General features: G+C 53.9%; 9 protein-coding genes and 1 non-coding gene across 10 annotated transcripts; 5 read left to right on the top strand and 5 right to left on the bottom strand.

Annotated features, from left to right (window-relative positions):
* Positions 1-1,600: 1,600 nt before the first annotated feature.
* GLRG_08805 (fungal specific transcription factor domain-containing protein) lies at positions 1,601-4,060 on the top strand (the record flags this gene model as incomplete). Its single annotated transcript, XM_008099355.1, has 2 exons — positions 1,601-1,944; positions 2,212-4,060. The coding sequence occupies 2 exons, from the start codon at positions 1,601-1,603 to the stop codon at positions 4,058-4,060; spliced, it is 2,193 nt and encodes a 730-aa protein (XP_008097546.1).
* Positions 4,061-6,191: 2,131 nt separating this feature from the next.
* Positions 6,192-7,301, top strand: GLRG_08804 (uncharacterized protein; the record flags this gene model as incomplete). The annotated part of the gene is made up of 1 exon (XM_008099354.1): positions 6,192-7,301. One exon carries the CDS (start codon positions 6,192-6,194, stop codon positions 7,299-7,301), a length of 1,110 nt encoding a protein of 369 aa, XP_008097545.1.
* A 664-nt stretch (positions 7,302-7,965) lies between these two features.
* On the bottom strand, positions 7,966-9,026 carry GLRG_08803 (ubiquitin-conjugating enzyme; the record flags this gene model as incomplete). The annotated part of the gene is made up of 6 exons (XM_008099353.1): positions 7,966-8,102; positions 8,168-8,349; positions 8,432-8,546; positions 8,598-8,635; positions 8,831-8,856; positions 8,994-9,026. The coding sequence occupies 6 exons, from the start codon at positions 9,024-9,026 to the stop codon at positions 7,966-7,968; spliced, it is 531 nt and encodes a 176-aa protein (XP_008097544.1).
* Positions 9,027-10,834: 1,808 nt separating this feature from the next.
* GLRG_08802 (ketopantoate hydroxymethyltransferase) lies at positions 10,835-11,872 on the top strand (the record flags this gene model as incomplete). The annotated part of the gene is made up of 2 exons (XM_008099352.1): positions 10,835-11,203; positions 11,261-11,872. The coding sequence occupies 2 exons, from the start codon at positions 10,835-10,837 to the stop codon at positions 11,870-11,872; spliced, it is 981 nt and encodes a 326-aa protein (XP_008097543.1).
* A 159-nt stretch (positions 11,873-12,031) lies between these two features.
* Positions 12,032-12,539, bottom strand: GLRG_08801 (ubiquitin-like autophagy protein Apg12; the record flags this gene model as incomplete). Its single annotated transcript, XM_008099351.1, has 2 exons — positions 12,032-12,094; positions 12,150-12,539. The coding sequence occupies 2 exons, from the start codon at positions 12,537-12,539 to the stop codon at positions 12,032-12,034; spliced, it is 453 nt and encodes a 150-aa protein (XP_008097542.1).
* Positions 12,540-13,738: 1,199 nt separating this feature from the next.
* GLRG_08800 (phenylalanine ammonia-lyase) lies at positions 13,739-15,913 on the top strand (the record flags this gene model as incomplete). Its single annotated transcript, XM_008099350.1, has 1 exon — positions 13,739-15,913. The coding sequence occupies one exon, from the start codon at positions 13,739-13,741 to the stop codon at positions 15,911-15,913; it is 2,175 nt and encodes a 724-aa protein (XP_008097541.1).
* Positions 15,914-16,347: 434 nt separating this feature from the next.
* On the bottom strand, positions 16,348-16,453 carry GLRG_13211. Its single transcript has one exon. It is a non-coding gene; the product is annotated as a tRNA-Met (tRNA).
* Positions 16,454-17,961: 1,508 nt separating this feature from the next.
* Positions 17,962-19,992, bottom strand: GLRG_08799 (Dfp1/Him1; the record flags this gene model as incomplete). Its single annotated transcript, XM_008099349.1, has 3 exons — positions 17,962-18,105; positions 18,158-19,522; positions 19,585-19,992. 3 exons carry the CDS (start codon positions 19,990-19,992, stop codon positions 17,962-17,964), a joined length of 1,917 nt encoding a protein of 638 aa, XP_008097540.1.
* Positions 19,993-21,658: 1,666 nt separating this feature from the next.
* GLRG_08798 (metallopeptidase family M24) lies at positions 21,659-23,302 on the top strand (the record flags this gene model as incomplete). Its single annotated transcript, XM_008099348.1, has 2 exons — positions 21,659-21,854; positions 22,023-23,302. 2 exons carry the CDS (start codon positions 21,659-21,661, stop codon positions 23,300-23,302), a joined length of 1,476 nt encoding a protein of 491 aa, XP_008097539.1.
* A 795-nt stretch (positions 23,303-24,097) lies between these two features.
* Positions 24,098-25,730, bottom strand: GLRG_08797 (helix-loop-helix DNA-binding domain-containing protein; the record flags this gene model as incomplete). The annotated part of the gene is made up of 3 exons (XM_008099347.1): positions 24,098-24,289; positions 24,349-25,156; positions 25,222-25,730. 3 exons carry the CDS (start codon positions 25,728-25,730, stop codon positions 24,098-24,100), a joined length of 1,509 nt encoding a protein of 502 aa, XP_008097538.1.
* Positions 25,731-26,159: the final 429 nt, after the last annotated feature.

The following is a 26,159-nucleotide window of genomic DNA, read 5'->3' as shown; positions in this document are numbered from 1 at the left end:
GTGCGACACAGCCGATCGAGACTGACCGAAGGAGATACCTAGGTATATACATCAGAGGGGCAGCCGCGAGGGGAACCCATAATCTGCTTAGCATTCGAACCTCCCCCGGATGCATGGTTTTTTGGGTTTGGTTTTTTTCCCCTCCTGTGGTTGGGCCGGGTTCATACTGTTGTTACCTAGCTAGGTAGTTGAGGATGAGCAGCCATATTGCTGTTTTCTCCTACGCATACATACCGTACCCCTTAACCTCGTTCCTCTTCTTTTTCTCTCCCTTCTTCCCTTCCCTTTCCCGATTCTCTCTCCGTCATCTTCCATCCTCGCCACCGAATACCCGCCGAACCATACAGAGACAGAGACATTCCCTCTTACATCGTGTATACGTCTTTCAATGACACCGATAAGCCAGGCTTATCTCATCCTTGCCTCCATCGTCACTCCACCGATATCGATCCATTAACTCAACGCCCGTCCAATCCCGAGCCTCTGTTTCTCCCGGGCCCCAAAACCTACCCTGCAGCCACACCCCTCCAAAAATACCACCACGACCGAAACCGCATTTCCATCACCAAAAACGGCCGCAAATCAAACCGCCTCGCCCACTCCCAAGCGGCCCCTCCGCGACCTTATCTCTCTCTATCCCCAAGGGACTCAACCAGCAATGCACCCCCACATCGGACAGTGTGCGTCCCACCCCGGATCTAACCAAGTCAGTGAACAGCCAAAGGACTTCCTCAAATTCACCTTGCGTCGTTTCTCATTCCCGCTGCCGCTTATCTCGTACCCCCCTCGCACGCGACACAAGGACAAGATACTCTCCTCCAACCGGTGGACCGATACCTGTCAACTTTCCACCTTGCACACAATATTCGCGTGGTCTTTGTTCCGCGCCTCTATCCGTACTTTACGCGTAGTCCCAACACCACATGAGGCACGTCGAAGCCTCGCAATCAATCCCGGTCGTCCTCCCTCAGCCGCAACCCACCCGCTGCCAACTACCTACCTACCTACAGACTGAAACTTCCTCATCTAAACCCGCCTCGGCGCATTCAAAGTCTTATCTCACCACATCGGGATAGCCCGTCGACTCTCTCGTCTTGCAACACGGGCTTTGGCGAGGTCGAGTTAGCCTGGCCAGTCTTGCTTGGCGGATCCTGCATTCGCCCTACCCACACAATTCCGAATCTCACTTCCGTTCGCCTTCAAATATCATCTTTTTGCCTATCGACTTGGTGGCGACCGAACCCATGACCTGACACGCCAGGAACATTACATCACTTGCATCTAGTCGCCTGTCGCACCCCGTGGGTCGCATTGCCCAGTTCATATCCCGGCGAGTGTGCCAGCCTCTCTGCTTCTTGAGGAAGCCTATCGTCCTATCACCGTTTTCATATCCGCCGCCAACCCTAAGAGTAACTCACGCCCGCTTCATCCCCCTCCCCCCAATCTCTACCTAGACCAGACCAGACCAGACCAGAGCCCGGGGCCCCGTCTTGACAAGCCGGGTCCGTCCGTCTGTCTGTTTGTGTGTACCTTCCCCTGCGTCGGCCAAGCCCTGTTCGTATACATAGCTTCCGACTGCCACACGCGTGGACTGCCCATCATGTCCAACCCAAGTGCCGTCATCAGGACGGCTCCCATTGCCATCGCACCCAAGCCTCCCCGTCGCCAGAACTCTTATCGCCAAGACAGCTTTGCGAACCTTGAGCTTTTCCGCGGCAGCATGCCTGCAAGGGAAATCGCCGAGTCTGTTGGCTCTTACACAACTCGGTCTCTCAGCCCTTGCGAATCCTGCCAACAGTCCAAAGTCAAGTGCATCCTGAGCGACGACGAAGACAGCTGCATACCCTGCCAAGCTAGCGGCTCCGACTGCTCCTTGCTCAACAGCCCTCAGCCAAGGAAACGAAAGCTAGGCGGCGACTTCGACGACGACAGCGGTAAAAGAAGGTGAGTCGGCTCCCATTCTTCTGTCCATGCTATCTATTCGCCTTATTGTCTTTTCCTCCTTGTGGCACACACACACACACACACACACACACACACACACATACACACTGCGTGACCAGAACACCTATTCCTTCTTGCCAGAGCTCGATCACCTTGTCCTTTCTTTCCTTGGCGCCCGCTCGATTGGGCCGCCATGGATGTAGCTGCAGTCAGGGGGGTCACTTTTGATAACGAGCCTTAATCTCTGACATGTGATTGGTTCATTAGTTCACCCGCCAGGACCGATATCAGAAGGCGAAGGCAACACCAGCACAGCCTCTCCAGCACCACCGGAAGCAGCTCCTTTCTTGAAGACATGGCCAACGTCGGAGGTCCAACTCTGTTGAAGCGGACGCTGGGTCTCCAGAGTGACCGCTACAGCCAGTATATCGGCCCGACGACCGATTTCGAGCCCTCTCTTATCAACCTCTCACCTTTTAACCCGCAGGATGAGAGCCTTTTGGCCCGCGGCACGCTGCGGAAGGTCAGTGACGATGACACTTTCCTCCTGTTACCTGACTTCAACACGCCGGGCCACGAACACGTCCTCGAGGATATCGAGGAGATAGAGAACCTTGTGAGGCCACACGGCCGGAAACTCATAGACTTGTATTTCCGCATCGTCCACCCCGCCTTTCCTATCATTCAGAAGACCGTCTTCCTGGAAAAGTACGAACGTAGTTACCGCGAGTTCTCGCCTTGTCTACTGGCCGCCGTCTACCTATTCGCCATCAACTGGTGGGAGCACGATGAAGAGCTCGCACGGGTTCCTCGTCCAAACATTCCCAACTTGGAACGAATGATCCGCACAACTCTGGCCGACGCCATGTACCGGCCGAAATTGTCCACCATCCAGGCCGGCCTCCTCCTCTCACAGCGACCCGAGGGCGACCAGTGGGCCCCAACCGCCCAACTTGTCGCCATCGCTCAGGAACTTGGTCTTCATCTCGACTGCACGCATTGGAAGATACCGCCATGGGAGAAGGGGCTGCGGAAACGCCTCGCCTGGGCTCTGTACATGCAGGACAAATGGGGTTCCCTGGTCCATGGCCGGCCCTCACACATCTTCTCCTCCAATTGGGGGGTGATGGCGCTCACGCAGCACGATTTTCCCGATGTGGAATGGAACGAAAACGATGTGGAGGAGAAGCTGGAAATCGAGCGCGGCCGTACGCTCTTCGGCCAGATGGTTCAGCTGTCGCAAATCCTGGCCGAGATCCTCGATACCTTCTACTCGTTGCAAGCCATGCAAACTGTAACCAACGCTGGCGGGCAAGGCACGCACCTGATTCTGGGCATGGCTAAGCCGATCCAATTGAAGCTCAAGGAGTGGTATGCCAACCTGCCCACGGCAATCCGCATGGATAACACGTACACGACAAACCCGAGCCCTTCAAGCCGTTTGTCGAGCATAGGATACCTTCACCTCGCCTACTTTGCCACCGAAATCACGCTCCACCGTCGCATCATTCGCTCTCTCGAAGCCACCGGATCGGCTGTCGATCAGTACGTGCAACACATCTGCCGGAGTGCAGCAAAGGCGCGTCTCATCTCTGCCATGGACTTTGTCAACCGTTTGAACTCGTCCCATCTGCGTTCGTTTTGGTACTTCGCATCCAAGACTAACTTTGCCCTCATCGGCACTTTCGGGTCGCTTCTTTGGGCAACATCGCCAGGGAGGGAGGAAGCTGACTGGTATCGAAGGCGCTTGGCGGAATACCGCTGGACACTCTCGGTGAGCTCAAAGCCTGGTGAGGGCAAGGGCCTGACAGACTTCGCCATGACGATGCTCGACATTTCCACCGGTCTCCTCAAGAAATTGCCAGAGAAGCCATCGATGAGCCGCAGTGGTAGCGTAGTGGACATCGGGCCTGGCAGTATGAGTAGTAGCTATGCCGGCAACGGTTTACTCGCTTTGGGCCAGAGTGCACCGCCTGCAATGACTTTTGCAGGGTTCGGTGGGTTCCAAAGTGCCGATGTGAGCAATGCACAAAGCCCAATAAGCGACGACAGCAGCGACGATGAGATGTATGAGACCTTCGCCCCGACGGCGGGTATGGCGGGTTTGGGCGAATGAACAACACAACGGCTTCGTTCGGGATGGGAAGCCGACCAACTACAACAACACGGAGAGACAACACACGCTCACTCGAGTATCCATCCTTTTATGATTATCTTGATCGTTGTAAAAAAAAGAAAGAAAAAACCGGGCGGGGTGGTCTTCTCTCTTAGCAAAAAAAAAAAAAAGGGAGCGCATGATGATCTGCGGGATACCCACTGGGGTGGGCACTGGACGGCGGGCTCACTACGAGGTTGACAAAAGGGGCGTAACGGGTAGAACGTTGTCCACGGCTCATGACCCCAACCTGATGACGTTTGGACTTTATCCTTTTGTTTTGGGATTGACGACGCAAAGAAAGGGAACGAACCGTTATCACCAGGTGTCGGCGTATACCCTTATACCGTCCGCCGTTTTTAAGCGGAAAAGCAGAGATGTATCATGTTTTATCTTCTCCAGCATGTTGAGCGATCCATAAATCTCAGCATAGGTTGCAGGGCTTTCGGAAATGAATGATAAGCCTTGATGCCTTGTGGCTATATTTATGCTTACCTGCCGAAATGCTTGTGTGGCATGCTGCATTGTGAAGTGCGGTGGGACGATCAACCATACCTTCAGGTCGCCCGCCCTCAGTGTTTGAACGATAGGGCCTATAATGAAGGAAGCTCGCTGACATATAGGGCCTGCCATAGATTGCCGAGGCTTTTGGCAGTAGTCGGTCGCGTAACCTGTGCCTGCCTACCGGGACTCAAGTCTTCGGATATGCTGGCACTGAAGCCTGGCATACGATCCGGGGTTGCAACACTTCAGAGACACAGGTTGGCTGAGTTTGCGTGTGTTTATTGGTAAAGTGGGTTCCTGCCTTTTGGCAGCGCTGCAACCGTTTCAAAAAGTCGAGGGCGGTCCAAGGATGTCGTCTTCGGTGTATGTTCTGCTTTTATGTGCACGGTATACAGGGCGACGAAGGCAGGTCAGGGAGCCAAACTGGTCTTTGTCACATGAGACTAAGCCAAATGTCAGCTCGTTGAAGCCAGCCCGCCTTCTGCCAAGGAGCTGTGTATAACAGCGCAGATCTGGGCTGGTACGGGATCTCTCCGAAGTCTGCCAAGGAGCGCAGTCATGTGTGTGTTAGTGTTTCTGTTGCTGGGATATCCCACGATAGTCCCTGAGAGTCGCCGTCGTGGCTTGTCGTAGAGCACCTGGCTGTTGAGAAACTTCTGCCAGGTGCCCCTGTGACTTCTGAATTACGATGGCGAGATGTGATAGGTGTAAGCAGAGGTATTCGCTCAGAAGTGTTGCGATGGGCGCAAGCCGGTAAAACTCGTAATGGCCTGAAGGTGGCTTCTTCAAGGTCAAAGAACGACGCCGCCACCTCAATGGTGACAGCCAAGAAATGAGACAAATGAAAATGTTTGCAGTTTAGTGTTATCACAAGGCACTCGGTCCTTCGGAAAGGCTCCAAGGGCTAGAGAAACGACGTCTTAAGTATTCGAGCCCCCATCGAATCACGCAATCGATGGTGACATTTGCCCATCGGCTTCGAAATCAACGGGTAGCAACGCCATGATCGCGAGCCTGCGTGGATTGGATACGGAAAGCATCGGCCTTACGCAAGAGTCCCCAATAGCAAGAGGGTACGTCTCCTGGCCCATGGATGCCCTCGAATGAGACGCGGTATCAAGTTGCAGCCGTGTTTACCAGAGGCAGCTCGCAGCCATATGCTGCATTACGGCTTGAACGATAGCACACTGGGCGGCTAAGACGGCACGGTTGAGCCAACTATAAGCCCCATCGAACTTGACGGGCGGGGCATCATGCCGGACTTCGAATCAATACAGAAGAAATATGAAGCCAGGTCGAACCGGGATGAATAGGGTGAAGTGTGTGGCAATCAACTTCAAGTGAATGTACAGTGATTACATAACCTCACTGTCCCACGCTGAAGGTTGAGGCACGTGCTGTACATACCCCGCCATATCCTTAATTCCATCATCAACAACCACATAGTCCCGGAAGAAACCCACTTCCGACGAACATTGAATTCCGTCGCCGCCCGCGCCGCCGTCCACGACAATCCCCAACCCCGCTTCCCAACTTCAAACGCATTCTAAAGACCTCCGCCCCGCAAGCAGGCAAGCCACCGCCCAAGATGCAGGGCTTCAATATGGGACGCTATGTTCCGCCCGAAGTCGAGGGTACCATCTCGGGCAACAAGCTCCACGGCAAGCACGCCCTCGGCGCGCGCGCCTCCAAGCTCGCCTCGTCCGGCGCCCTTACCGTCCGCTTCGAAATGCCCTACGCCATATGGTGCTCCACCTGCCCCAAACCCACCATCATCGGACAGGGCGTGCGCTTCAACGCCGAGAAGAAACGCGTCGGCAGCTATCACTCGACACCAGTATGGCAGTTCCGCATGCGCCACGCCGACTGCGGCGGCTGGATCGAGATTCGGACGGACCCGCAGAACACGGCATACGTCGTCGTCTCAGGGGCAAAGAAGCGGGACACTGGGGACGAGAGTGGGAGCGTCAGGGCGCCGAGGGAGGGAGAGATGGTCATCATGACGGATGAGGAGCGCCAAAAGTTGCGCAGCAGCGCGTTCGCGAGCCTCGAGAAGACGATACAGGACCGCGAACAGCTGGCCGAGGCGACGGAGCGCATCGAAGAGCTCGAAGACATCTCGAAGAAGCGATGGGACGACCCCTACGCACGCAACAAGGCGCTGCGCAAATCGTTCCGCGTGGGACGGCATCAGCGTGAGAGGGATGCTGCTGTGGGTGAGGCTCTGAAAGACAGGATGAGCCTGGGCATCGACCTCGTCCCCGCGACGGAGGAGGATGCACGGAGGGCTAGCCTGGTGGACTTTGGGCCCGGGATCGGGCACGAAGGGGATGCGGGGCACAAGGCGCTTGCAAAGCCGCTTTTCCCTTCGACGGCGCTGGCGGCCATGAACGGGAAGCCGAAGGCAAACGGAAAGGCACTACCCAAGGGGACGCCCAAGGCAGAGGTGCTGGCGTCCAAGAGGAGGGAGACCATTGTGTCCGAGATTGTCGGAAACACGAGAATGGCGCGGGATCCGTTCCTCGTCGAGCCCAAGGCGGAGCGGACGCCAGTGAGAATTTTTGGGTTGAAACGCAAGCGCGGCGTGGAGGAGGAGGATGAGAAAGAAGAAGGAGAGAAGCAGAAGGTCCAGGATGATGCTCGGCCGCGGTTACCCCCTTCCAACCCCCTAGTGGGGTATGATTCTGAGTCGGACTAAAGGAGTTTCGGCTGTGTGGTTTGGCGTTTGGGAGTTTAGGATTAGATCAAGATACCCCGAGATCGTCTTTACATCAGTAAAGACGTTGAGGCTAACAACAACGGCACATCTACGACTTATGAAAGGTTTGTAACCCTATGCAAAGAGCTTTAGATACAAGCGGGTGCATGTCTCATGTATAACGATAAATGCCCTTTAGAAGGATACCAAAACAGGGTCACGTAAAAATCATAGAAATCAGTGTCTTCTGTTAGTGAGTGCAGTCATTACAACTATATAATGACCCTTGGTGCAACTGAACCAACTTCCCCGAATAGCTAGGGATCCAGTCTGGGGTGGGATATGTGTGCTAACACACGCCCCGTCTTCCCCGTCATCGTTGGCCGAGTCTCACTATCTCGAGGAGCAGTCCAGTCCTCATTCCTTCATATTTCATCTCGTGCAGAAAACTCCAAAAGTTGATTCCCATCAAATAAATGCCTTGCCTTATTCCTTGAACACAAAAGAAAAGAAAAGAAACTCCTAGCCGCCAACTTCTCTCCATAGGACAGGGAATGTGTGAGAATGCAAAGACCAGTCGAAACCCGAGGGATACAAATCCCCTGCGACGCCATTTCCATGAATGCTCTTCTAATCGAGGTTCTCTTCCAACTCATTCGCGTCTTCATACGTCATCTAATCGGCCCGCGGGCTCTTCGTCATCGTCCCCAAAACTGCCGACGGAGGACATGTCATCGTCGTCATCGCTCTCGGCACCGTCTTCGTCAGCAGCGTCTTTGCTCGCGTACTTTTGAACATATTCTGCATCCCTTTCATCAGCGAGGTCCCTTAATAATCCCGCCTGCTTGAAGGGGTAATTTCCGCACCCTTAACTTTGGCGTCGTAGCTCTTGGGTTCCCTGATCATTAAAGCAGCAGCCTCTCCATTGAGAGGATCCGTCGGGTTCGGGTATCGAAGTAGCTGAGGCAGGAAGACCTCAAAGATGTTGATCATGTCGAACATGGGCGACCAGGTCTGGTTGATGACGTCCAGGCAAACGGATCCCGATCTATCTCGGGTTGCCCAGTCAGTTCCGCGCTCTATCCCCAGCGATATAGTATACAAAAGGCTCCCGCATATTCGCTACTCACAGCTCGTCGATGTTGGGGTGGAAAATACGATTAACGAATCCGATGCTTGGAGACTTGTAGGGGTATTGGTCTGGAAGTTCGACGTGGACCTTCCAAACGCCGCCTTCGAACGGAGCTGCGCAGTGTCAATACAGTAAATGATTGTATGCGGTTATCTTGCACTAACTCTCCGTGGGCCCCTTGAATCTCACGTAGAACTCTTGCCTGTGTGGAGTCGTTAGGATGGGAGGACGTCGATGGGTGAACCTAGGCCTTACACTTGGGCGTGTTAGTCGCTACAGCGCTGCAGATCTAGAAGCAGTTTGGGAACGATGCCAAAGGGATGACATACTATTGTCGTTTACCAAAGTGACTTCATAGTCACTCATCAACCTGCACGGGTCAGTATAAGTAGCAGACAATGGTCCATCAGCGGTTCGCACATCCTATGTCAGGTTAGTTGGGTGTTAAAAGTGCGACGAGTCTTGGGCGTTTGTACTTCATAACCTAGGAAATAAGCAGCACTGTCAGTTTCCCGAAATGTTTCATAGTCAAATAACGTAGAAGGCGGCGATGGTCTTACATCAGTTTCGATTCTTCTGCGTGGGCTACTCATCTCGTCGGTTGCGCGCGGGGCGTTCGGGAAATGGTCAGATGTCGAGGGTTGTCAGTCCGTTATGGATGGTTTGTTGTGCGTATGTAGAGTCGCAGTATGCCAGGACTTGGTTGTGGAGTATCGCTCCAGCGCTGATCTCGAGAGAGGGTTATGAGTTGGTAATGGTGCTGGGGTCGAAGGGGAGTTGTTGTATGCAAAGAGGGGACGAGGAGAAGGAGGTCGGATCGGGTTCCTGACGCCAAGTCACGCGCAATGATGATGTGGGCGACACTGGACCATTGCTGATAAGTGCCAGCGATAAGGGGGACAGAGGAAAGGTGGACCCGAAGATTAAGCGGCTAGACTCGGATCTTTCCCTGCCTGCCGTTGTCTCCCCATTCTGGAAAAGAAGGAGGGGAAGGGAGGATTGACTAAGACCACAGCAAGACAAGACAAAGCGACCTTGCTTTGTCGCAGGAACCGCAGGAACAATGCCCAAGGCTGCAGAGAGAGGTTGGGGAAGTCGGGAGTTCTCAGAGCCAATAGGTAGGTACACTTGAGCACCTAGGTAGGTACCTAGGTACCGGCAGACTGCTATCCGTACTCACGTCCGGGAATTGGAGCTTGCATTCTATAGTGGTTGCAATGCACACAAACCCGCCCTGGGCTTGACCCAACTTACTCAGTCACACTCCTGAGCGCAAGATCATCAGCCCTCCCGACTCATGGAAGCCGCAAAGATGATACAATTAGTCTGTGCCACAACAACAGCCAGATCTGTCGATACTGTCCGCAGGGAACAACCGATCGTGCTACGACAAGACTGATGCTATTACTATATGTACCTAGCTAGGTAGCTAAAGGCAAGGCATCCGCTGTCACGGGCCAGCGATGCATTTCAGCTTTTCCTTATACAAAAAAGTACCCGGTAGGGAAGATTGCCGTGTTGACAAGCGGTGTTGCCTCCGGATTTATTGGTCCGTCGGGTTCTGCGGCAGAATGCCAAATAAGCCCATTCTCGCTGGAAAAAGTCTAGTCACACGGACGCCATGGCTGAGTCTGAAGAACGATCTGGATCAAAGGGGAACCTTGGGCTCCTCCAGCGTCGTCCCTGCGGAAGACCGAGATAATTACCTAGCCACCCGCCGGGCCCGAGGCAAAATTGCCTCGGTCTTGGTTTCAACACCACCAGCTCTCAGTGCAGACGTACAGTAGGTACGTACCTCTGTAGGCTAGGTAGGTAGGTACCTAGGTACCCAGCTACCTAGGTAGGTCGTGGTAGGTAACCAGGAGGCGACGCCGTCCTAGCGTCTCTAGGGCGGTGGGTGCACCGTGGTGTAGGTAGCGTACAGCACCGAATGGCTCACTAATTCTGGCGGGAAAAGACGTGGAGCGGACCTCAGCCAATAACGGAGGTTTATTGCGTCGGACCGGACCCAGTTTACTGGGACTTGCACCTGGGAACAGTGTACGCAGCGCATTTGTCTCCACTTTTCCTCCCTTCCAACGAAGCGGCGGGAACGAAACACCACGGGTAGTTTTTGGAGATACTCAATTCTACGCAGCAAAAACCATCATGACCTTGACAATAAAACAAGCGCTTTGCCCTAAAGTCAATATTTTCCAAAAAATTTCCTTCCGCATAGAATTTTTTCTTACCGCTCCATTATTGCAATCAAATTTGCCTCTGAAGATTGCCCCCCTTAATCCCCTTCCGCACGCGTGCATTGCATTCACACGCTTAATTCCCGTCCTGTACAGAAAGGTACTTGGTCGCACACATGTCTCTCCATACTGTCCGAAGTACCTGGGCAAGGTCGTGTGTCTCCATGATTAAAGGCACGCGACCCTCAACACCAACGCCCCTGATGCGGTCCGTCTATCCCGCCCTCATGCGACAACCCCAGTTGCGACACAGCTCCCATTCCCCCATGGGTACGCCTTCTGCGAACCAGAGAAAGAAAGTCACCATTGGTTCCCTGCGCAATCTGTACAAGAAGCGCGAGCCAATTACCGTCATCACGGCTCACGATTTCCCAAGTGCCCACGTTGCTGACCATGCCGGTATGGATATTATTCTGGTAGGCGACAGCTTGGCCATGGTTGCACTCGGCATGGAAGACACGAGCGAGGTTGTGGTTGAGGAAATGCTGCTTCATTGTCGTTCTGTTGCAAGGGCTACCAAGTCCGCCTTCACTGTGAGTCTACCACCCTGCATTGCAACCCCCGGACCCCTCCAACTGACCGAGAACCAGGTCGGCGACTTGCCAATGGGCAGCTACGAGATTGCACCGGAACAGGCCCTGGAGACGGCCATCCGCTTTGTCAAAGAGGGCCGGGTGCAAGGTGTCAAGCTCGAAGGGGGCAAGGAGATGGCGCCCACAATCCGGAAAATCACATCTGCGGGCATTCCTGTACTCGGCCATGTGGGTTTGACGCCGCAACGGCAGAACTCATTGGGCGGCTTCAGAGTCCAGGGCAAAACATCGGACGGCGCTCTCAGACTGCTCGAGGATGCGCTGGCTGTGCAAGAGGCTGGCGCATTCGCCATGGTCGTTGAAGCCGTCCCGGCTGAGGTGGCTGCGCTCGTCACCGAGAAGCTGTCGGTCCCCACTATCGGCATCGGTGCAGGCAACGGCTGCTCGGGCCAGGTCTTGGTGCAAGTCGACATGACCGGAAACTTCCCTCCGGGACGCTTCCTGCCCAAGTTTGTCAAGAGGTACGGCGATGTCTGGAGCGAGAGCCTCAAGGCCATCGAGGCCTACCGCGATGAGGTGAAGAGCCGGCAGTATCCTGGGCCGGAACATACATATCCTATTTCCAAGCAGGAACTTGAGGCGTTTTCCAAGACTCTGGAGAGGTTGTGAGAAGCTGCTGGCTGTCAGCTGCTGGAGCGTTGCATAGCATTAGATTCGGGCTGCATTACTGGTGTTGAGGCAGTTGGGGGCGGGTACATTTTTTTTCTTTTGCCTCGTTTAGCAGGTAACTCGGTGTTGGATACCATTTAATAGCGTAGTTGCCAAATCTCAGCCAAAGGCCGGATTCATGGCGTAAGAAATAACAAGCTGGCCGCTTGAGTCTTTGAAACACTGTTACCACATGTCAGCAAGCGTGGCAGTGATGTGCGAGCCTTCCGTTACTCACATTATGCAGGTTGCCAACGATCTCGTCGAGAGAGGGTGCGAAAGAGTCATTAACGTAGCAAAAGACGCTGTCTGTCTCTTGGAGCTTGAGCCTTTTGCGCAGATACCAGATGACGGTATGAAATGTCTGGGTGGAGGAGATCTTGGCCACGCCCCGGGTGAGGGAAGGAGCGTTCCCGACAGCCTTGAACTTGACGACGACCTTCTCCGACGAGTACTCGCCGGCACTAGCCAGGGCGGAGGCCACGTCGCGTGGTTGAGCCGTCAGGATAGCTGAGGCGGACATGGTGAGAGGTATCTCGGGAGAGGCTGGACGGTCCGGGATGGTTGCTGGAGCAGGCGAGGCCGAGCCTGACCTCGGGATGCCCGGTGAGGAAGGGGTTGTCGCCATTTTGGGCGCTTGGGTGTGATACTTGGGATTCTATCAATGTGGGAATTACTGAGCCAGCAAGCGGTCTCTAGATTGTGCCTGTTGTATGTTGGTAGATTGCCTAGGTAGGTACCATGAGGTGACCGAAACCCTGTGGTCGCGCTGAGAGTGTGTGGGGTAAGGAAGGTAGGTAGGTGTTGCAGGCAGCCAGACGTGATTGTGGGACATCGTCCGCTTTGGCAGTGCCTCACCGCAACCCGGTTTCCTACTGCCCCGCCAAGTGCACAATCTCCAGGCGGCATTACCCTCTGAAAAGGTACTAGTGGTAGGTACTGGAGAACAAGTAGTTTAAACGAACTTGTACTACGTACCGAGGTATGCAAACATGTCTTGCTTGAGCTTGTTAAGCAATGCAATGGCAATCCCTACTAAAGGTTGGCCTTCAACTCCGCTCAGCGCCTTTTTGTCCACGAATATGACCAAATGCCGAGACACCTGGTAGGTAGGACTGACCGTGGGCGCAGCCTTCGGTGGCCGTTCGGCCCGTAGACGGTGGCGTGCATGGGGAGGATCTTACGACAAGACACTCCAACGCAAAAGGCTATATGGATGGATGAATGGATGGGTGGATGGATGTATAGACGGGATGCGGTCACCCTTTATTGGCCTTACGGTATTACGTGGCGTCGAATCGGCTTCTTCCCCTCTCACCGCACATTCCGTGTAGTATCTATACGGACCGCAGAGCACTTTCCAACTGCCATCGACTTGGGTCGAGAGGTAGGCGAGGCCTTGAAAGAAAACGAAGCCAGACCACTCCTGTTGTTCTCAGCCATGCGGACGAGGACCATGTTAACAGGAAAGTAGCGACTTGATCGAGCTTACAGTTAACTAGCCGACGTTTTGGCAGCAGTCGTAAGAGAATCCTGCACTGAGACAGACTGTTGAAGACAGAGTTCGAGTTCACTCGCCTTTCCTTCTTTCTACCCCACGCAGCCACTAAACATTCTGCATACCTAGGTACATATGTTGGTGATTCACCTCTAGCTGCCGTCATCTGTCTAGGTATGCAACACTACACCTTTGCCCTGCCACCGTATCCCCTTTTATACGGCTCTGGCCCGTGCAAGTATCTGGATATGTTACATTAAACTTCACCCGTCCCCTTCGTCGCTAGTTTAGGCCTGACACGTTACTGGATCTTCACAACAATAGCAGAAATGGCCATACCACCGGTTCTCGCATTGCCGCACGCTTCGTCTCTGAGGAATGATCTGAATAAGCTGCGAACTTTGCAGTTTTCCAATGCAGAAGTCTCGTTGGACGGCAACAATCTCGACGTTGCTACTGTCGTCGCTGTTGCTCGACATGGACTTACGCCTCACGTCAAGGACGACCCGGAGATCAAGAGGAAGGTTCTTCAGAGTACTCAAGTCCTCGACCGCTATGTTGAGAACGGTTGGGTGGTGTACGGCGTCAATACGGGCTTTGGCGGCAGTGCAGACTCACGAACGGAGCAACTCAAGAGGCTCCAAATCTCTTTGCTTCAACACACGCAAAGCGCCATCATCGCCTCTACAGACTTGACACAGGGCCAGGTCGACCAAGATGGACAGTCGCACGTCATTCCCTCGGCTTGGGTCAAAGCTGCCATGGTCGTCAGAGCCAACCAAAACCTTCGGGGCCACAGTGCCGTCAGGATTGAAGTCATCCAACTTTTACTCACTCTCCTCCGCCACGACATCGCACCGATGGTGCCGCTACGAGGAACCATATCGGCTTCAGGAGACTTGATGCCGCTGTCTTACATTGCGGGGATTTTGATTGGGGACCCCGGCGTTTTGGTCGCCGTCGGGTCAGGCTGCAACAGGAAAGTCATGTCGGCGTGCGAGGCCTTGAAGAGATGCGATATCCAGCCTGTCGAACTGCAGCCGAAGGAGGGTCTCGGCCTGATCAACGGAACTGCTCCTTCTGCCGCTTTGGCTAGCTTGGTTATCCACGACGCGAATCAACTCGCGGTGCTCGCTCAGGCCTTAACGGCATTTACTGCCGAGTGTCTCATTGGAAATGTTGAGTGGGCAAACGAGTTCATACACAAGATTCGGCCCCATGTTGGGCAAGTAGAGGCAGCACGCAATATCCGAAGCTTCCTCAAGTCGTCCGACTTCGTGCTTGGCCTCGAGACCAAGAGGAGAACGGGACATGGTCTATGGCAGGATAGATATTCCACAAGAACGGCACCGCAGTGGATCGGGCCCTATCTCGAGGATCTCATGCTTGCACAACATCAAATCGAGGTAGAGCTCAACTCGACATCCGATAATCCAGTGATCGACGTCGGCACAGGTGGTGACAGTACTGCTGGAGATATTTACTCCGGAGGCAACTTCCAGGCAACAGCTATTACTTCAGCCATGGAAAAAACGAGAACGGCTCTCCAGATGATTGGTCGTATGCTCTTTTCTCAGTGCTCCGAGTTGATCAATCCTGCGACGAACAACGGACTCGACTCCAACCTGGTCTTCGGAGACCCTGGCGAGTCCTACACCATGAAGGGTATCGACGTCAACATGAGTGCTTACATGGCAGAATTGGCCGCCCTTGCCCATCCTGTCTCCTCCCACGTACAATCGGCTGAGATGCACAATCAAGGCATCAACTCCCTCGCTTTCCTCTCCGGCCGAAGAACCATGGAAGCCGTCGACGTTCTTTCGCACATGTGTGCTGCTCACCTGCTTGTTTGTTGCCAGGCGGCCGACTTGAGGGACTACTACGAAAGATTTTTAAGCTCGATTTCTGTCATCAAAATCTTCAACGAAACCGATATGGGACTTGACAGTGCCCAGTTGGAAAAGTTGACGATTGGCCTAGACGAATCGATCCGAGCCTGGTGGAACGAGGCAAACAAGCTTGGCCATGCACAGCGGTGCTCCATCGTTGCTTCCAAAGTTACAACTCACGTCATGGACTTCGTCATGAAAGAAGAGATCGGAGGTGTGTCCTTGAAAGCTGTTATGGGTGTTCAAGACGAGTTTTGCCATAGCATGGAGGTGTGGTTCAAGGACATCACCAACAACCCCAAGATCATCCACTCAAACTCGACAGCCACTCACGTTGCGTACCTCGAGGGGCTGGGACAAGGCTCTTCACTACTTTTCGATCTTGTCCGAGGTAAGCTGGGCATTACGTTCCACCAGGGGCTTAGGCAAGAGCAGATGAGTACCATTGGTAACAGCGTGTCCCGTATTTATGAAGCGATCCGAGAGGGCGTTGTCGTTCCGGCACTGATGCCGTGTCTCGAGGGCGGTGAAGACAAGTCTTTAGAAACGGGAACGGGAACTCCAGCAAGCAGTGACGCAAGTGTCGGCTCGGCCGGTGTTCCAGGAAGAATGTAGGGTGCCGCGAAGACGAGGTAAACGTGGTGTGCGACCACTCAGTTTAGAACGGGTTTGTTTGCCTACAGAAGCGCTCAACCCACCTTAGAAGTATCCCTAATTAATTTCACTCGATATCAGTTCCTACCGCCACAAACTTTCTATGCTCATTCGTGAAGGGCAACCAAACAGATACTGTGTGTGGTATGTACATAAATACGATTGTAAAATACTTGCAGGCAATGTGGTGAAAATGCACCTGAGCTCACTCACTCACCAAGGAAATACGCCTCCACAACCGCAATGAGAATCGAAAGAAATAGAAAAAAATAAATGCACCATCTTGAAGGGAAACTTGCCCTCGAAGTGCCATCCATACAAAAGTAAACGGAAAAGAAACGCCCTCCCGAGATGAGACATTAAAAGCATTAGTTTGCCCATCTGGCAAAAGAGAATGTCCCTAGCAAGGCTCGAACTTGCGACCTTTGGATATCCCGAACTCAAGGTAGGGTCATATAGAACAATATGAGACCAACGCTCTACCGACTGAGCCATAGAGACTGTGAACGGAGTCATAGAAACCGACGTTGGAGAAGTGAATGCATAGTGGACACCAAGAAGAGTAGTGGAATGACTCATGCTACTATGCGTTAGAGTGGGATCCACAACACACTCGTAGTCTGGTGTGTGGGCCCGAGGCACTGTAGCAGACGAGTAGCAGGCTACTGCCTAGAGAATCGCCAGAGAATTCTTCTCTAGGAATTAGCCTCTGTTTAATCAAAGAAAAAAGACCCCTCCTAATGAAATACTAAAACCCTGCCCCGGATGTGGACCACACGCTTCCGGCGCGGGCGCGGGCGGGCGCCGAGGGTGCCTGCCTACACGCGCGACGGCCGCGGAACGCACCTTGTACACTACACTATCTACGCGGGCACGGGCGCGGGCGCGGGTGTGAGCGTCCGGCCCCTGGCTTCTTCATCATGATGACGGCCTTTGCCCACTCCGCGTCGAAACCCGCCCGCTTGCATCTCGTCCTCTCCCCTCCCTGTGCTAACCGGTTGATTCAACTGCGCATGCAGAATGATAAACAGCATGCCTCGGGGCCGCTGGGTAATCTTTCAATGGCTTGTTCCGTTCCCGGGCGGCTCTTACATCGTTGTGACGGTCAACGGACACGGGGAGCTACCTGCCTGGACTTTAAGCTCCGGCCGCCATCTAGACGCTGGTTCATGAGATGACGTTCCCAGCCTCTCCCGACTAAATTAGCCAGCAAACCGATTTCCCACAACCGGATGTCATGGCTGTCAATGCACCCCCCCAACTTCGGAGATTTCGTATACTTTGGCTACTACCCCGGGAGGATTTGACACATATGGCTTCTATCCGCACCGGCGGCCCTCATGACATCATTGACGTCGCCCTCCCGTCCTGGCGCTTTCACAGTGAACTTGCATCAGCATGAGAATTGGAAAGATGAAAATGCTTGAATTTGCCTCAACGCGCTTCTGAAGGAAACGATGCCTTGAGCTGCCCCTAAGTACACCCGCAGCGGCATGCTTTTCCAAACCATGCAGTTTCTTCGTGTTCAACGTACAGTATACACAAGCATAGACTGTTCAATGATATATCTACACCATACTTTCATTATGACGCGCCGTCTTGGTCTCTTCCCTCATGCGACCGCATGCCGCTGCCTCTAATCATGTACGGCCTTTGCCGTCCGCCTTGCCCGCGCCAAATAAGAAAAACTGAGCCGTCGTGGTATAAAATGCTCCATGCCGAACGCCATTGTGCATGCAATGCTTTCAGTGCGAGCCGCCAATTAGAGGAAGACGAAGAGAAGAGAAAATAAACATGACCGGATACCAAACATGGTTTCATGCTGGTCATTACTCTGGTATCATTGGTTCCACTAGGTGTGGAACAAAACCGTAGCTTTTGGTCTTGTGCGCCGTGCTTTTGAAGGTGATGGCGTCAGCAAGGGGGGTAGAAGGCTATTCGGGAACGGGGCAAAATCGGTATCAAAATATCGGGCAATGTAGATGAAGTGATCCGTGGGCTAAGCATGCCTACAAGGACTCGTCCGCGTACCCGTCATTGTGGGAGTGTTTGGAATATCTGGGTGCTCTGCCCAGCTGGCTGAGAAGCTCATCCAGCTCGGCCCAATTGTCGTTATTTTCGGCAAACTTGCGATGTTTGCGAGTGAGAATGTGCTTTCAAGATATTAGCTTGGCGTGGCATAAGTAATGTTCAGGTCCGACCTACCTCATCGAAGTCCTTGAACTTATCCTGGCAATTCTCACAATATCCCGGCTTCAGATCACGCCTGCTCTTGGGAGCCGGTGCTGTCGTCTTGGAACTGGCTCTGGAGAGCTTAGAACTCTGCTTGTCGGGATCCTCCTCAATGAGCTCCATTCGCCTGCTAGTAGTCCTAGAGACACTAGTGGACCTGGTAGAGGTCGCCTCCAACGACATCTCGGTCAGCCGTCGAGAGCTGGCATCTGGAGGTGTGGGGGCTCCTCTTTGCAACACCTTGCGTTGCAGGCCATGCACTTCCTTGCTAGTACCAGCCTTTGCGCCGTTGATACCAGACGTAGACGAAATCATCTGCGAGCGGATGGCCGATGTGATGTTGGAAGGCTGCACTCCAGAAGCCACAGGCTCGCCAGCAAAGAAGCGGCCAGTACCAGTGCGGCCGGTGAAAGCGTTTTGCGTCCGTCCGAAATCGATCGGATTGGAAACCACAGCCTTGGTAGGGTTGAACACGTCCATGGGCTTCGCCGCAGCCCCCGCCCTGTATTGCTCATCTTGCATTTCAGAGAGCGTACGCTTACCAATGACAGCCTTGGGAGCAGAGACCTCCGGGGGATGAAGGGATTGGCGCTCCTCAGCCGCCGCCTTCGTCGCAGTACGCTCCTTCTGCTCCTTCCTCTCCTTTTGCTGCGTCGATGGCTTTCGGCTAGGGCGTTCGGCTGGCTCCGGCTCTTCGACAAATGGACAGCGTCCGTCCGTAACGGTCCTGAACTGGGGCCACTCGCCATCGTACTTGTTATTGACCTTGGGATATTCTCGCACCATGATTGGCTTCTGTTTCTCATCAATGTCGTAGACATAAATGTACGGGCCCTTAAAGTTGATCATTTCCCTGCTGGTCACAGCATCAGAAGGGCCGTTCAGTCGTTCGTGCTGCAACAACTGCAATAGGCCAGGTTCCTCCGTCGTCTTCTTGGTCCCCAGGTTCCTTGCAGGCTCACCCTTGGCGCCGTAGGCAGCGACAACATGCGGATCCGGCTCCAGCAGAAACTGAAGCATTCTCTGGAACTTCTCGACGGACCAAATCTTCTTGCCCATATCACGGGCTTTGTGGAGAACATCGTTACTCTGGGTCGATCGCGTTCGCCTGGTTCTGTCGTCCTGCGGCTGGGTGTGGGTATGGGCTCGTCTCGACGTGGTCTCCAGCAGGAGACGTCTCCGTGCATCGGTCGAGCGGTCGAGAAGAGACGGGTTGATGGTCTGGGGTTGCTCTTCGGGCCCAGTGTCGTGTGTAGTCGCTTGCATGTCCTCTTGCGCTGGAATTGGGCGGGCGGTCACGACGTGGGTGATGCTGCTCGAGAAGAATCGTTCGTCCCTCTATAGAAGTACGGTGTCAGCCAAAGATGTCCACGATGTTGAGGTCTACATGCAAGACATACGGCTCCGAGAGACTGTGCATGCCTGGAAAGCTTCGCTCTCTGGTCTTCGGGAATACTATCGAAGTAGAAGACCATTTTTGGGAACCTTCCCCGGTACTCGGCCTGCCACTGGCGAATTCGCTCAACGCTGGCGTCATCGTGATGTGTCGATCGTTCCTTTGTGACGGGCCGGCCCACACGTTGGGGTAGCTGAGAGGCCTTGGTGATCTTAGACGGAGACCGTAGTTGACGCGACCCGGCATTTTCGACAGCCTGCTTTTTGTAGGGCGGCGGCTGGGCGTAGAGCTCTTCTCGCTGTATATTAGCGTGAGATCGCTTCTGCTTGGCCTGAACCATAGCAGAAGCAGCTCTCAAGGGCGAATTGGCCACATTGGGGTTGCTAGACAAAGGTGTTCGTCTAGCGGACATGGCCGGGGGAGGAACGAGGTTCGGTGATAGGGATATGGCTGCCATAAAAATGCCCAATCAATATGGTCGATGAGAAGAAATGATAGAGCTCGTTTGATTTGTCGAGGTGGAATCGTGATTTCACAAGATAGACAGACAAACAAGCAAGCGGAGAGAGAGGGATGGAGAGAGAGGGATGGAGAGAGAGGGATGGAGAGAGAGAGAGTGTGTGTGTGTGTGGTGGTGGCACTGGTGGTGGTGTCGAGAGGGGTTGCTCTGTGGAAGACGGGCACGCGACGTGGTAAGCTCGCACACGTCGCTCACGCGTACCAACAGAGACCGTGTCAAGTCCTCACAAAGACATTGAAGAGCGCTGCGAGAGCTGAGAGATGTTACGGAACCACCGGAGGGAGGAAGTAGTGAGGGACGAAGAGGAGGATGTCGTCAGGAGTTGGTACGAGCAGCACCACGAGGTGTGTGGTTTGGTGTGGGCAGGTTTGGAAAGAGCTTTATTAACGAGGAGAGTGGTTGATCGATGGATGTTGTGTGGTGCGTGGGAGAAGGTCCCCCCCGTCGATGGAGCCGAATGACCCAAGTCGCGCTTGACGGGTTTGGGAGGGGAACAACAGCGCTAATCCCAGTTGGACACGACCGAAAACACGCACGGGCCAGCCGCCTCTCCAGCAACCGGGCAAATTTTGCCTGGCCCAGCGCGTCTCACAGTGACCTGCGGCAGCCGTGGTACAGTGAAGGGTCACTGTAGATGGAGACCAACAACAACCCCAACCGAGCTGTTAGCCCGTAATAGGCGACAGCAGCCTGGAAATTAGATGGAGCCCGCGTGCGAAAACATTGAGAGAAAATCCTGCTCCTTTCCAGGGACCCTGCTGGTTCCATTTTTCCGGTGTGTTTACGCAATGGTTCGCTTCTAACGTAGTACAGATATCGTACTCTAATATGCATCCGTACAGTATTACCTTCAATGTTATTTGCCTTATCCGGTATGATTTGCTGGCTGGGTATCTGGGTCGGGGTCGAAGACATGAAAAGCACCATTTCACACAATATCAAATCCTTCCATAACCAACATCCATTCCATGGCACACAGAAGTACGTGCCTCCCTCGGCCCCTTGACTTGATGATATATACATGGTTACAATCGCTGCACTGAGTTACTTACTCTACTTACCCAAGTTGGTGGGTATCTAATGTACTCACTGTACGGAGTACCTACCTACTATACATGGGTTGGTAGGGTGTGGGGTGCAACAAACCATGCGTGCTGCACGGATAGGAGAGCATGCAACAACACTTGCAGATGCAGAACCATAACTCTTCGTTAGATACATAAAACAACAATGATCCACATCGTCCTCGCTCACAAATCTCATGCAACCAGCTCGACTCGTCATTGTGGCACAATAACTCGGGGGTAAAGTGACTACTAAGCCGTCTTGGTCTTCACCCTTCTCAGTACTCACTCACTCCTTCCTCCTCAGTCTAACGGCAAGTTCGCACACGCTTGGCCCAGTTAACGAGTCAGCCGCCTCGCAATTCCCAGTGCGCTCGTCGCACCTTTGCTGCAGGATACAGAGGAGATGACCTCATCCAAGTTGTAGTCCTCCACTTTCTCCGGCACCCTTCCTACCTTTCTGCCCTTAGTCACCCGTCATCATATATCCGGCCATGAGCGCTTCACGGCCGGTATGCCGCGCCCTTCGAGCTGCACAGAGAATACGCCCCTTGTCGGCGGCAGCGCCAAGGCGCCCGTCTTTCTTCACCAACCTTCACCTCCGACGCTATTCAGCAGTCTCTGCCGCCGAGTTGCAGTTCGGGCAGCCGGTGCATGAGACTCACCCTCACATTCTTGAGGCCGGCGAGAGTCAGTAGCCATCCAGTCCATGTTGTAAATAAGCCCCGGACATGAACTTTTCGATTGCCTCGTGAGCCGTGAGACAAGGAAGATGAAACGAAGATGAAAACCCCCGAGGAGCAGCATATGCCCAACAAGAGGCTACGTCAAGCGAACTCTACTGACACAGTCACTTAGTCACACCCGGTGTCACGGCTCAGGAATACTGGGAACGTCGCGCCCGGCTTGCCGAGAAGCTTCCGGACAATGGCGTCGCCGTCCTCGTCGCCGCCGACCTCAAATACCGATCCGGCGCTGTCTTCTTTCCCTACCGCCAAGAATCCAACTTCCTCTACCTCACTGGCTGGAATGAGAGTGACTCAGTTGCCGTCATTCAGAAAACCGGCAAAAACTTTGGCGACTTCATCTTTCACCTCTTCACGAAGCCAAAGGACCCCGTCGCCGAGCAGTGGATGGGGCCCCGCAACGGTGTCCAGGCCGCTGTCGACATATTCAACGCCGACAAGGCCGCCGACATCGCCAAGATCGACCGTCACCTGCCTGAGATCCTCAAGGGTGCCAGTCGCGTCTATGCCGACATCGAGAAACCGCGACAGGGCGAGCAGGAAGGCAAGCTCTGGCAGTTGATGAAGGCCGACAAGTCCTGGTTTCCCTCGGCTAAGCTGCCTCTGTACCCCCTCGTCAACTCTCTGAGAGCCATCAAGTCCCCGGCTGAGGTCACCAACATGCGCCGCGCCGGCCAGATCTCGGGCCGCGTCATCACCGACGCCATGCGGAGGTCATGGACCCGCGAGAAGGACCTGCATGCTTTCCTCGACTACCGCTTCACTGCCGACGGCTGCGATGGCCCGGCCTACGTCCCCGTTGTTGCTGGCGGCCAGAACGGTCTCTGCATTCACTACGTTGTAAATAACAACGTCCTCCGCGACGGCGAGATGGTCCTCGTCGACGCCGGCGGCGAGTACGGTACCTACATCACCGATATTTCCCGTACCTGGCCCGTGAACGGCAAGTTCACGCCGGAACAGAGAGACCTCTATGAAGCTGTGCTCACGGTCCAGCGCTCTAGCATCTCGCTGTGCCGGGAGAACGCCAACCTCTCTCTAGACGACATCCATGACCACACGTCGGCAGGACTGCTCGAGCAGCTCAAGTGCCTGGGCTTCGACATAACGACACGAGATATAGACGTCTTGTTTCCCCACCACGTCGGTCACTATATCGGCTTGGATGTCCACGATGTGCCGGGCTACGGCAGAAAGACTCCTTTAAAGAAGGGTCACTGCGTGACCATTGAGCCAGGAATCTATGTCCCAGACACGGACCGGTGGCCGGAACACTTCCGGGGCCTCGGCGTGCGGATCGAGGACAGCATCTGCGTGGATGAGGACTCGCCGTACATCCTTACGACAGAAGCTGTCAAGGAGATCGCCGATATTGAGGCTCTGAGAGACTGAAAAGGGCAATGTACAACACTTGAAACCTGTAAAACAATGTATTCATTGCTGTGGCGTTAATGTGCAATGCCACATTCAGTCCTGACCATCCGTCAATTCTACAAGAGAATATAAGAATTTCCAGATTGACAGAATGCCGAGGGGTATTCCTGTAAAGAAATCACCGTCAGTAAGACATAGCCAAGCTGTTTGCAAAGTTGTTCTCACTCGGCTGAGGTTCTCAGTCGATATCGCCATCCAAAGACACAAGGAACCAGGGACCCTGAACTCCTTGAAGCTCGGACACTGAAAGTGGAAGTTAGTCAAGCACGTTCCTAGTCTGGAACGGGTCGGCCCGTTCATGTCACAGGTTGACCTTGCTTGTCTTCTGGTGTTCATTTGGAAACTTGGCTTCTATGCGGAATATAGCCGGCGACCGAATGTCAGGTATAAAGTAATGGATCAAATGGTGGTGGATACGAAAGACGGCTGCCTCTACCAGTTTTCTCGGAGGCATTTCAGGTATCAATCAGTACGGTATCGCAGATGCCTCATCGATGTTATTACGGGTAAAATTCGGCGGGCAGGAAACAAGTGAACTACGGCAACTTCCCGGGTGTTGTTGCGAACCAATACTACGGGATTAAAATGCAAGAGTGCATCGCAGGTCTGAGGGTCTGTGATTATGTATGTACGCATGCCTGCTCATTCCTCATGAATGGCTGCAATGGTAGATTTTGGGGCAGATCGCAGCCCATGACAACGTAATATGTACATTCGCAATCGTAATGCGTAAATGTGGTAAGAGGAGAGATATCAACAAAAGCCTCTTGGATCAAAGAGGGTTCTGCTGTAGTTCGGCATCGGGAAGGGTTGCCGCGCCTGCGCGCTCAAGAGCTGCTCAAAGGCTTGTAGGCGCCTCGCGAGTTCCTGGTGCTCGCGCATAATGGCCTTATTCCTTCTTTCCAGGTAATGAATATATTCTGTGGCTTTTGTGAGGACGGTGCCCTGTGACGTTCTGTAAGTAAACACCCGACGAATGAGTTGGAGCGGTTGCAAGTCCTCACCTTGCTGACTTTAGGGCCACGCGATTGACCATCTGCCTCGGCATCTTCGCCCCCTTCCTCAGGTATTGACCTGAGTGACGGGACCGCGTCGCGCAACTCTGAAATTCTGTCTTTCAGATTGGTACGATATTTCCTCTCAATGTCATTATGTGCTGTTCGGTCGCCCGTCTTCAACTTGTCTCTAGACTTTTCAGATGTGCCAGTAGCATTGGTGTTGGTTCGCGATACCTGCGGCCGTTGCGGCTGAGCCTCCTCCTTTACAGTGTCATTTTCTTTCTGTTTGCCTTTTTCAAGAGCCGACTGTTTGGGGCCTTTGGTGGTGTCGTTCAGACTCCCTGTAGCCATGTTCGCGTCGAAGTTTTCCAGGCTCGCAAACTCGGGTCCCAGATCAGCCCCAAGGCCAAAGCCCAGACTAGAACCTAGACCGGTTGCTGATGATCGGCCACCAGTATTGAGGGCTATTGCCAGAAGCCGTCGCTGTTCAGGGTCAAGCATGGGCATGCCCATGCTACCCAAGCCGCCCATTCCGAAAAGAGGGTTCATCCTGAGCCCGGGTGCTGGCTTTTCCCAACTGAGGGGCGTTGAGTATAGGCCCTCCCTGGGAGGTACCTCCTGGGGTGGTTGAGAATCAATTTTGCCAAGTTGCTCGCCGAGATTCATCGACTCGAAGAAATCGTCATCATCAGACAGGGCGTTATCGAGGGCGGTGTCATCCATAAAGTCTTCTGGCTTAAATACAGGGTTGGTGTATAATCCCGCACCCAGGCCAGGTGTCGTGGACATTGGGTTCAGACGGTTTGCGGCTGGTCTAGTGACTGTCAGTCCGTTGACCCTACCGTGGTAAGTTTGAGTAGGTACGGTAGTAAAGATTACCTTGGTCGGTAGTTAGGAGTGGGATTGCTACGCCTCGAAAAGTCAATCTCAAAGCTACCACCAAGCTTCTGTTCCTCATCATCATCGAATTGGATCCAGTAGTCGACCGACTCTAGCGCGGCGGCTTCAGAATCGACCTTGGTGCGCTTGCGCGCATGGCCATCTCTCCGCCGCGAGTTCTGGCCCACGGCAGGCCTGTTCGGCAGGCTGTTCCTGGGTTGGCCATGACTGAACTGCATCTGAGATGGCATGGAGCCCAAGCCGAAGTTTGTGCTACCAGGAGATGCCTGTGCAAAGGATGGCAGCGATGTGGAAGGACCATTAGAAGTTGACTCGGAGTTTGCTTGATCACCCGCTAGGGAGTCCCAAAGAGATGTATCGGGTGCATTTCTGGCGGCACCTGTGGCGGATGACTCGGCGGATGACTCGGCGGATCGTTCGACGGGATTAGTGGCCTGATTATTGGGGACGGCAAAGTAGTCGAGGTTCCTGAGGAAGTTGGAGTCCATCACCAAGCCAGCATTTCGGCCCCCGAATTATCGGCGGTCGTCGGTCCAGAGATCGATATGTGAATTGTAGAGTGGGTATAGAGCGGCCCAGTGGCTTGCTGATTGTTTCTGAGCACAGGAACGCTCGGATCTCGTATGCTGCTTTTCGATCGGGAGACGAGTTTGGCCGTTTAAGGTAGCCAGTCGTACCACCTCGCGTCGTACTACCAGGCGGTGCCGAGCAAGCTCGCGCTGTCATCCAATGGTGACAGACGTCAATGAAGAGAAGTAGACTACAACAGTGACCGGCGTCGGCAGGGGTAGCTGGGGAGGCAGGATGTAGTGAAGAGCAGAAAGGCTGTTCGCACCTGTACCGTAAATGGCGTCGGTCGCAAACAGCGGGCAGTGCGACGATGGTGGCGGGCGTCAGGCGCTTGGCTTATTGAAATC

The sequence above is a fragment of the Colletotrichum graminicola genome, assembly GCF_000149035.1.
Source record: "Colletotrichum graminicola M1.001 genomic scaffold supercont1.41, whole genome shotgun sequence".
NCBI lineage: Eukaryota > Fungi > Ascomycota > Sordariomycetes > Glomerellales > Glomerellaceae > Colletotrichum > Colletotrichum graminicola.
The sequence above is the reverse complement of the archived record's forward strand: the minus strand, read 5'-3'. Positions and strand labels throughout refer to the sequence as shown.